Source organism: Carassius auratus, unplaced genomic scaffold (genome assembly GCF_003368295.1).
Source record: "Carassius auratus strain Wakin unplaced genomic scaffold, ASM336829v1 scaf_tig00012660, whole genome shotgun sequence".
NCBI classification, from domain to species: domain Eukaryota; kingdom Metazoa; phylum Chordata; class Actinopteri; order Cypriniformes; family Cyprinidae; genus Carassius; species Carassius auratus.
In genome coordinates this window covers 15,042-27,042 of record NW_020524312.1, presented here as the reverse complement: position 1 = coordinate 27,042, position 12,001 = coordinate 15,042, and the positions used below count along the sequence as shown (strand labels likewise).

At 31.8% G+C, this 12,001-nt stretch overlaps 1 protein-coding gene across 1 annotated transcript; it reads left to right on the top strand.

Moving 5' to 3' along the window:
* The first annotated feature begins 1,181 nt into the window (after positions 1-1,181).
* On the top strand, positions 1,182-12,001 carry LOC113073648 (solute carrier family 35 member F1-like). Its single transcript, XM_026246468.1, has 2 exons — positions 1,182-1,333; positions 10,952-12,001. The coding sequence occupies exons 1-2, from the start codon at positions 1,208-1,210 to the stop codon at positions 11,174-11,176; spliced, it is 351 nt and encodes a 116-aa protein (XP_026102253.1). The 5' UTR covers positions 1,182-1,207; the 3' UTR covers positions 11,177-12,001.

Genomic DNA, 12,001 nt, shown 5'->3' with positions numbered 1-12,001 from the left:
GTACAATGTAATGTAAATGAATACCATGGTACAGATAATATAAAAGGGTAACTAAATATCAATATACTGTTTTTGAACATATACAGTATTAATTCAGTATTAATATTTGTAATGGGACAATTCATGATTTATTTATTTTTTAGATCCTGAATTTTCCCCTTATATTTCCCAAGCCGAAAAAAAAAAACATAAAAAAAACATTTAAAAAAAAGTAATTTACCTACAAAAGCAAAATTGGTGACTTGGTGGGATGCCAGACGGGAAGCAGATTTGTTAGTATTGTCTGCTTTTTCATTTCAAAACAAATTATCATTATCTGTCTCCATTTCTGGTGCATCTCCATCTGCTGGGACAAAAGTTGTGTCCTTTACGAACGCATTTTGAAATGAATGACCTGAGAAAACACAAGTGAATAATTTAATTTTTTTTGTGCCATCCAATTCCATTATGATTGTGCTGGATGAATTATGAGCAAAATATCACAGCTGCTGACTTTCTGTCCTCTATGACATAAACAGCTGAATGCTGCTAACAGAAGAATATTGCGCTACACTCCACACTGGCTTTCTCTGTAGCCTTTACAACATGAAGCCTCAATATAATGCTGTACTGTAATATATTAGAAGTTGTTTATAATGTTTTCTATGAACTCTGTACTTATAATGCATTATATAGAGGTACTCTATATAACGTCATTAACCGTCATTAAATAGCATGTAAAATTTTAACCATGGTTATAATACATTTTAAGTCCACAGCCATGAATAGTTAAGCATTATAAGTAAGAGATAATGTACAGTGATTAATTGCTAAATAAATCGGATCCAAGACCCAGATGCAACATGGATAGTGCAGTTCATATGAAATATTGATTTAAGTTGTAATTGTGAGAAGAAAGAGATTTCAGAGTGATATAAAAGACATTCTATTAAATAGTTAATAGTTGTTATCATTACATTACAATAAATTAAAAACTATTTTATTCTTCTATTCTATGAATATAGATTTAGTTAAATATAAACTTTACATTTTTTGAATTCTTTATATTTATTTTTTATATTGTAACTATTTTAAGGGTGTTTAAGGTTGTTGAGCAAAAAAATTTTTGTAAAAAGAAAGAATTTTTCTTTTATTTTTCATAGTGGACTGATGTGGTTTAACTCTTTATGTCCTCTTAGGGCTGCTGTACATTGGATTCAGTGCGTGCATGTTTGGCTTGTACAGTTTCATGCCAGTGGTAATTAAAAGAACCAGCGCCACAGCGGTGAACCTCTCTCTGCTGACAGCCGACCTGTACAGCCTCTTCTGCGGCCTGTTCCTGTTCCAGTACAAGGTTAGAATATTTATAATATACATAAGCTTTCTTGCACCAAAAAAATTGGTTTTGCATGACCAAATTTCCCATGGTAGGATGAGCAAAAAACAGATGTGTGTGTTTAAAATGACAATATATTGAATAGGAAAATAAAAGTGTCCATAATGCAGTGGTTGTTTTGGGTTGCAGACAGGGTTTGAAATGAACACCTATCAACTTTCCAAATGCAGTTGAAAATCAAACAATTATCTAATTAAAACTTACCAAAATAAATTATGTTCTCCAACCAGAGATATGCAAAACAAGTGAAAAGAGGGTCGCACACTGGACATGAAGTGCTTGTCTTTAAAACTCAAATACTTTCTAACTCAGATGTTTTCTAATATTCTGGAAAAAAATTAAAATTAACGTTGAAACTAATTTTATTGTTCTATTTGTTTCATATGTAAAGTCAATGAGAGTTAATTTAATTGTATTTTTTTATGCAACGATGACTGTCGAAAACGGAAAAATTTCAGTTCATGTTTAATAATAAATATACTTTACATTTAAGCCATGATTTTTGTCTTATAATCTGGTTTTTCTTCTGATATTTTAGTTTTAGCTTGTACTGTAGAAGTTTTGAATTGCTGGTATCTTAAAAGGTTAGTTACCAAATTGGTTGTTGAGTGAAAAGGTTAATTTCAAACCCTGTTCACAGCAGTGCTTCTTTGTGATTTTGCCATTGGGTTCCTTTGGGTTCCATCCTTCAGTACGAACCTCTTTAAAAAGCAGCATTGAATTGAAGCAGATCCACAATGCAATAATACAACGCCTTTAAATGAACGAGCATGGATTCTTCACTAACACACTAGATGATTTATCAGGGAATTTAAGAGGCACATTGGCATCAGCCCCAATGTGAGACTTCATCTCTAAACACCACCATTACAACTAAAGCCATTAGTCATACTGTACAATGAGCATAGTGTTTTAAACTCCCTCTCCTTGTCTAGTACAGATTACACTGTCTGGAGGACAAAAAGAGATTCTGCTTCTTTTGAATTGATTATTATATGGAGTATCACAATGATTCGTTTTAATGGTCATGGTGCTATTAAAGTAAAGTATGGAAGTACGGAGGATGTTTTTGCTGGTGAATAAAACTGCTTGACTTTTTTTTTTGTAAGGTGAATGTATTAGGACCATGTTTTTGAGCTTCAGGATTCATGAAATACAATTAGAGTGATGGATATGAAACCAGCCTCGGCAGAAAGCTCCGGGTTACTGCTTGCTGGGAATAGTTAGAAGTGGCTCGACAAAATCTGATTGGGTCTGAGCAGAGCGGCGTTTTTTAGTGATAACAAAAGCTGTAATGACATCTAAAGCATCTCTGGCATTGTTTTGGATGTCCTTGTGTGAAGAGGCTCAGCACAGCTGTCATCTGTCTCTTTCTGAAATGCATAAATAATTATGAATTTCAGTTAATGTTTGATTGACATGTAGACATGCATTAATATAATATAATATAATATAATATAATATAATATATATAATATAATATAATATAATATAATATAATTAATATAATATAATATAATATAATATAGATAAAATAATATAGATAAAATAATGTAGAAATATAACATAAGAAGATTGTGTTTACTTAATTTCAGCAATATGTATAGATACAGAATAGTAATATAATTTCAGAAATACATTTTATTTTTGTAATATTGTAATGAGCAAGATGAGTATCAGGTTTTGTTTTGCTTATTTAGGTATTTTACATACACTAGATACAGGAACATACAGAAATAATTGAGTTTTTATTTTATTTTATTAAGATGACACTATTTTTTCCCTTCTTCTCTCTTATTTTATTTTCTTGGTAACTAAGTACACAACCTTTGAATAAAATTGTATTAGTAGAAAAAAACAAATATTAGAAAAAACTGTTTATTGAAGTTAGTAGAATTTTTTCCCCACTCCTAGTGTTTAAAATGTGCACATAAGCTTTTTACCACAGCTATAAACATAGCTCAGTTAGATTTGAGAGCCTTAACTATTTTATAATTAGCCTTATGCAGAGCTGTCAATCATTACATTTCTTTATCAAATTAATTACATGATATGCTGATTAATTAAATTTGTCATTCATCTAGCTTTATCAATATATGCTGGAAAAAGCACCCATATTAAGTAATATTAAGGGTGGCAGATTAATAAACTTGTTATAATTGTCATATTCCGTCTGGTATTTGTTTATAAGCATTTAAGTTGGCTGTTGTAATTATTATTATTTTTTTAAATGCTTTGCCAAGTTACAAATGGTAACTAAATGAATGCATTACATTGACAGCCATAACCATTATAAGTAATACTGTTTTTATTATGTGATGTTGATGTTTTTACTATCTGATGGTTATATCTGGTATGATATAAAGAGCATTTTCTTTTCTCTCTGGTCATTGTGCTGTACACATAAGGGCTAGGGGTTACATCAGTGTGAAAGGAAGCCGGCAAACATGCTCCAAATGAATCTCTCCCCAGCCCTGAGCTGAATGCCAGAGCCATTTGTAATGTGATCAGATGTCTCTCAGATTCTCTGCACATTGTTGTTATTCCTGTTCGGCAGTCTACACCTGCAGTCTCATCTCCTTTATTTTTGTGTCTGGACTTATGTCTACTGAAACCTGGTTTCTGCTCATCCTCAGGACTCAAACTCAAGGTCCTTGTGTGTGTTTAGAGGAGTCTAAAAGTCTGAGACTACAGTTAAGTCATTAAATGAATAAGAAAGGACATAAAAGGTATGAGAAATATTTCAGATTCTGCACTATTTGTTGGTCACTAATAAGCTAATTTGTGACATGCAATGTACAGTACAGACATTCAGATGTTTTTGCTTTCACACTCTTTGGATCATCTTAAATAAAGGTTATTATAGTTAACTAAAACCATTAAAAACATCTAAAAATGTATTTTTGAAATAAATAGAAGTTAAATTACATAAAACATTACTTATTTTATTTAATATATTTGTTAAGGAAAATTTCTCATTTTAATTTAGTTTAACTTGATTTGCTAAGGTAACTAAGGTTCAAAACCGAAATAAAAATGAATAAAAACCATGTAGACGTAAAAAAAAAACTAAACAAAAACACAACAAAATTATTATTACAATTGTAAAATGAAAATGGAAAATATATAATAAATTTTTTAAACTATTAATAAAAACTATAATAGTATTTCACTGATTCTAAAACCATTAAAAATATATAATTGCATTATTTAAATAAAATAAACATTACATTATAATGTATTGTATGAAAAATATTTAACTTATTTTTTAAATATAGTTGCTAAGTAAGATTTCTCATTTTCATTTAGATTAACTTGATTTACTAAAATAATTAAATTTAAAACTGAAAAAAAAAACTATGTTGACATATTACCACCCCCAAAATATTAAAAATGACAAAAAAATTTTTTATACAACTTGAGTGCTGCTGTCTCATTTAAGCAAAAATAAAAATGTATTATTATCATTAATAATAATGAATTAAAATTATTTCTATTATAATTCTATTTTATAGGTATATAAAATATACAGTATTATAAACATTTAATCCAAAATGTATTAAATGTGCAAAATAGAAGCATTTTGTTCTAGTGGTCTCGGACTTCTGGATCCCACTGTATATGAATCCATATCTGCGACGGACAGATACTGGCATATATCCGCTCTTGGCTAAGACCATTTAGAATGTGCTTGCATGTTTTTCACAGTGATTTGCCGCTTGTCAGACAGAAGTAGACGAGAGTGTGTTTGAAATTTGAATAGCCTTCAACGTTCAGTTCAGCTGAGCCTATTCAGAAAAAAATGAGCTGTAATGATAGAGTTCTGATCTTGACGGGTTGCTCAATTTCCTGAAATCTTGGTAGCCCATGGATGTGTGGCAGACGCATGTTCTCACTGTAGTTAGGCTTTGAATTGCACATTGTGGCTTGTTTGGACCATTTTCCATGAGGAAATGTAGGTTGGATGTATCTTCTTATTGGCAGCTGTTGGATCCGGATGAAATTGTTTAGGCGGTTAGTGAGAATTTTACTGGAAACGTGGTGGTGACAGAACAAAGTGCCATCCTTATGTACTTTAAACTACATTTTATTAGGTATTCTGTTAATTTTATAAATAATATTTGAGTGTGGGCTTGCAAAATTTTTTAAAGAAATACTTAAATTGCACAAGCATATACATTTTCTAAACTGCAAAAAAAGTTCAGAAGGCAATGCGTACTAGGAATGACTTGTATATTGTAGGTACTGCATTCCATATTCAGCCTGAAATCAATGTTGTTCATTAGCATGTACAGTAGTCCTACACTAACAGCCTTTATGCTGATAATTAAGTCTAGTAATGAATGAGAAATACTAATCAAACTATTGATTTATTCAGAGGTAGCCTGCTCCAGACGAAGGCTGTTAGCATTGATTTGAAAGCGTGGCGTGGAGCTCTTACTGGAAGCTCTTTTTTGTCTGCATTAATGGCTGTGCCGTTTCTTTTCACAAGGAGAAGCGGCAGCAGGGAGGGACGCTGTTTCAGCCATTACACACCAAGGCCAGCGTGTGATTTTAAATGCTCCTGTAAACATGCCTTCTTTGTTGAGGACAGGTGTTAATAGCTGACCAATTTTATTCGTTGAAATCAATGAATATGACATTTCAATGTGGCTACAAAAGCGTGCATGCTGACAACAGTCCGTTTTCTGCCTATTATGGTCATTTTAGGTCATTCCAGCGTAATTAGTGGGTCAAGACTTGTTTTTCTTTGTAAGATGGTCTACGCTGCACAGCTTGCTTGGTTAGTACAGCTTCATGTTGCATTTGGAGTTTAATTTCTATAGTCGAGGAGCCACTGATTTTCTGAATTTGGAAATGGTTTGAATAAAGCAAGTGAAAATTACATTAAATAAGTAAGAATAAATAAAATCGATTCCTTTTATACATTTTTTTTATATAGGTTAACATGGATCATTTCACTATAGATTGAGCAGATATGGCCACTTTATCTCCAGACAATACGCAATTTTTCTTTCTTTTTCCCTTTCTCTATCAAAATGTTTCAAACCAGTATTGTTTAGGAAATTTATTCGGAAATATTCCAGTGTTTTTTCTTTTTCCCTTTCTCTAATCAAGATGTTTTAAAATATGTTTTTTAATTAAATGTTAATTAAAGTTAAATTAAATGTTTTTGTTATTTATTATTTTTGTATTGAAATATTTTTTTTGTGTAGCAATTTCTTTTTATTAGTTAGATTGTGTGCCACTATACGCCACAAATATTCAGTTTGATAAAATTACAAAAATAAAATTGCACAAATTCAAAAAAAAATTGAACAATAAAATTACAAGTAATATTAAAAATCTACTTCAGAAAATGGATGCTGCACTAATTGTTGATTATTTTTTAAAACATTAAAATGAAAATATTAAATATTAAGAATATTAAAAAATGTCACATTCACTGAATTTGGAAATGTTTTGAGATAAGCAAGTAAAAGTTACATTAAAGAACAATAAGAAAGCAAAAATAAGATCTGATATAGTTTTAGGGAGTACAATAACTAACAAAATGCAGTGTTGCTAATAACTAGACTGTTTTTCAGTAGTTATTTACAGACAGCAGCTGGTTTCATAATACTGTAGCTTTTCCAGTAACATACATGTAGCTCATTGATCTGAGCTTATGCACCTCAGTTTTTGAGTGAAAACTGAGTGATCATTTTGGGAATGTTCATTTAAAAACTGAGGTGCATTAGCTGAGGTTCCGAAAGGAAGTAAAATGAAAAGAAAACAAATTGATTGAATAACAAAAGACAAGTTTTATTCTTTGCAAACCTTTCTTCAACACATGGCTGTTTGTCTCTGGGACAGTAAAATCCATCTTAGGTTCATAACTTTCATTTTGAAATATGACACTCAGTACACCTAGCATATTACAGTGTGATTTATTGCAAGAATGGCATATTTTTTTACAGGTTGTAATTACATCACTGTACCATTATTGAAAACTCTTTTCTCTCCTAATGCTTAGGAAAAAGGGGGCACAATGTGCCTGGCTTGAAATAGCAGGTGCTTTATCATAGTCATGCTGGCATGTAGCACCACCTGATATATTTAAATGAGCAACCCGGCACACTGGCGATGTAAGTAGAATATATTCCTCTCCAGCAGATATTACTCTTGCTGCCTTTACCTTTGCAGTAATGGAAACCACTCAGGCTGGGTTCGATCTTCCATATGTTTGCCAGAACCATCTGCCTAATTTCTCTACTGTGGTCTGGTCTGGACTCTCAGGTGTGTTAACTTTTAAAAAACCTCAGTTGGAAATGAACAGGCGGGATAACTTCCTCGGCTATTTTCATTTTGGAAAAGCAGTAACATGTTCAAGGAATAAAGATGCTGTTGTGAGATGTAATCAGAATTATGAATAATACATTTGCATTTGCGAGAAATACTAACAATTGTATGATATAATGCTGTAATATTGAGATATAAAGTCATATTGTGAGATATATAGTCTCGATTTTGAGAAATAAAGTTTCAGTTGTGAAAATTGTCTATTGTGAGTTTAAAGTCACAATTATGAAAAATAAAGTAACAGTTGTGGGAAACAATCACAATTATGAATATATGAAATCATGACAAGAAATAAAGTTGCAGTTATTATATTTAATCACAATTACAAGTAAAGGAGTTGCAATTGTTAAATCAAAATGCACTTGTGTTAATGACAATTGTGTGCTTTATTTTATTTTTGCGAATTTGAGATATAAAGTTGCAATTGTGAAAAATAAAATCTGAATTTAGTTATAAAGTTGCAAGTATGAAAAAGTCTGAATTGAATTGTATTTTAATTTAATTAAAATAAATTAAGTTGTAGTTTTGATATCTAATCACAATTAAGAGTAATGAAGTTGAAATTGTGAGAAAGATGCAATTCAATTTTAAAGATGTAAAGTATATTTATCTGATTTAATGTTGCAAATTTGAGTCAAAGTTGCATTTATAAGAAATAATAATTGTATAATAATAATAATAATAATATTTTTCTTTTTTTACAATTCTCAGTAAATATTCAAATTACAAGAAAAAAGTTGCAACATACATTTATTAACAGTGACTAGTCATACATTTGCAATTGTGATATAAACATGCAAAAAAAAGGGTGTGGTTTCTTGTTCTAATTGATAATATAAATACTCTTTATCAAATAACTTTCCTTATCATAAACCATTTTGCTGTTTTCAGTTCTCAAGTTGTTTATATGGCATTTTAAAAAGTTCTTGAAGTTACATAGGTTCTTCAGATCATTGCATAGTACAAGATACCATCAGAGGAAAGAGATACAGTATCTTCAGAGGAAAAGTAAGTCCTTGTGGGTTTTTTAAGTGTTGCTGTAGTATCATAAACTAACCTGCAAAGGTTTTCCAATGGCATCAGGCCTCGTCTTTCGTCTTTAATTTATCTAACCAAGTACATGCTGACAGATTTATACATACTTGATTTTATGAAAAGCAACTGTGGATATGCACAAAAGCCTCACCAGGACGTAGTGTGCCTTTATTGATTTATGGGAAATATTTATTCTGCTGTGATGCTTGTGGAGGAAAAGGCAGCAGAGGGCTGCAAACTGAGAGAAAGTGTCTAAGATTATTTAAAATTCTCTGTGGAGTTTCTCTAGACTTCAAAAGCCTAATGTCAATCACTGCAGGACAGAGTATACTGTATGTGCCAATAAATATTTATGAGTGTGTGTATGCATGTAGTTTTTACACTAGAGTCACCTCGCCACAGTCTGGCGGGAAGCGCAGATGGTCTCACAGTGTATTAGAGCTTTTAGATGTCATGTGATATATATATTCTTTCTTTCTTTCTTTCATTATTAACTCAAGCCAGAGCTGAAGGCCGCATGTAATTAGAAGCACTTTGTTAATCACAGTCATTATAGATGGGCAGAACGTGGCTCGAAAATGGACCACGATCAAGCTGAGAGGCCTTTTTTATATAGCACAGCTCTACTCCCTGAACAGATCGTTGTGATGCTCATCCACACTTCAGACCCAACGGATGAAAAACTATTGATGTGATTTGGAGATTGAGTGACGGCGAAATAAAGTGAAGCATTGACATTTTAGTTTTCAAAGTGGTGATTGTTGTTGCTATTTTCAAAGCGCTGACAAGGGTATTGAGTCCCTGCTTGACCATAAGGCACAGCAAAATATAATGCAGTGCTCAAAAATGGCATTTATTGTCAATGGTGCAATTTTTTTTATATTGCATTCAATTATATAATTTAGGCACTTGTTTCTTTAGAAATATCATAGCTGTTAAAGTTTATAAAGGTTTATTCTTTAAAAAAAAAAAGTCCAGCAGCTTTCTAAGACTGAAAAAGCATGGTTCAATTTAGATTTTAAGATTTGGCTCCCTTTCAGTTGATGAGTGTGGATTTCCATCTCCCATATTAAACATGTCATGTAATTTGGGATTGGGAAGACTTTGGGATAAATTACAGCATTCTGTGAAATTGAAGTGTTCTTCCATGACCATTTAAAGTTGAGATAAGCATTCCCATGACATTAAATCACATTAATGAACATGCTTTGCCCTTTGGTCTTGCAACATAAATTTTACATTTGAAACCTTTATTAAATTATTACTGCCATCATCATTACAATCACAGACATCCTGCATTGAACAGTAGTCTGAGAGTGAATCATTTCACTGGACGTGCTTCGCTCCATCTCGAACACAACTGCTGTTTTTGCTCATTAGTTCATTCTCTGTGGAATCTCTCCTGTTGGGCCTGCATGTCTGATTCCCTCATGGTCATTAAAGAAATATGACCCTAATGTGACATATTTATAGTTTTTCTTTTAAGCAAACAATGTCTGCAATGGCTGTCATTAGACCGTATGGAGAAGAGCATCAAATATGAATATTCTGTTATTATTTACTCGCCCCCATTTTGTTCCAATCTGTATCTTGATATTTTATAACTCTTTTCCTTACAGACACTTGTGACTCTGACTGTCAATTATTTGTTTATTTTTCTTTCGTGTTCCATAGAACAAATAACAGCATGCAGATTTGGATTGATCTGATTGATTGTTAATACATTATGATTTCCAGTTACAAAACAGTGTTCTATTTAGAATAAATCACAATTTAAAAAGTCACTGCTTTATTTAAAGTGGTAAATTATGATTTTGGAGATAATACATTATGATTTACAGTTTAAACTCCGTGTTCTTTAGTATTAAATGATGATTTGAAGTTTTAAATTGGTGTTTTATTTAGAATTCATAAATTAATAAATGAGGTTTTAAATTAGTGTTTTATTTAAAAATGAATAAATCGTTTAACATTTTTAAATCAGTGTTCTAGATTAAATTAATAAATCATGATTTACCATTTTAAATGCGTGGTCTATTTAAAAGAAAAGTAAATTATGATTCTAAGTGTTCTGTTTAGAAGTATTAAATAATTCACAGTTTAAATCAGTGTTTTTACTTAGAAAAAAATTCAACTCTAAACTTTAAACCTTAAATTATTCAGACACATTAGTTCATTATGTTGTTTGTCTATCTTCAGTTTTCAGGTCTTTACCTGCTGTCCTTCTTCATCATCATCCTGGGACTGGTCTTCTACTCATCCTCCTCTACCTACGTGGCACAAGATCCTCGCGTTTATAAACAGTTCCGCAACACAGGAAACGCTATCACAGACACGCCCACTGTGGGGCCCCTGGAGCCTTCAGTGACTTATACGAGCCTGGGTCAGGAAATAGAGGAGGAGCCTCGCGTAAGAGTAGCCTGAAGGGGGCGTGGTCTCTCAAAACCAATCATCAACTGCCAGGCCCAGCAGTATGTAGAAAAACGAATGATAATGATCACTGAATGATGTAATTAACCACGTAGCAAACAAGTACACTGTGATCATGAACTGTCAATAGGTAGCAGTGACTTCTGTATATCTGAGATATCAGATCCATCATGTATAGAGATGATTTCACCTCATTGCCTCTTTCCCAACGGCAAATTAAGTGTTTAGAAGGATTCGTGCTGACTGTTTTGTCCAAGTGCTCAATTGTGAATGTTTTATTTTCTTATACGAGCACAAACGGTTCACTGTATTTGAAAGCTTGACATGGTCTGTTTCACTACAATTTCATGAATATTGTACATTTTAAATGAGATCTATCTGTCGACATCTCTGCAAAACTTCATTCTGAGTTTTACAATGCTGATTTGAGCCAGTGCCTTGCCATGTAATGTTACTGTGGGTTACATTAGCCAATGAGAAATCATGACTCAAAAACAGTGTCATCAATACTGGACGTCATGTCATTATTGCATATTGTATTATATCTGCTCAAAAATTATAAATATTTCAATTTGTCAGTCTGAAATACGGGGGGGATTTTACACCTTTCTTTAACTGTTATACCATATACATTTTTTATATTTGTCATATTTTGTTTAAATTATGCCAAGGGAACATGCATTTGTATTAAATATAAAAGTCTGTGTAATAGCAATTGATTGTAAACTTGTAAACTATTTTACTGCACTTGTCTTTGTTTTAAAAGCAGTTTATCATCTTGTTTGGATAAAATCCAATCCAATACATGTAAAGCTATTC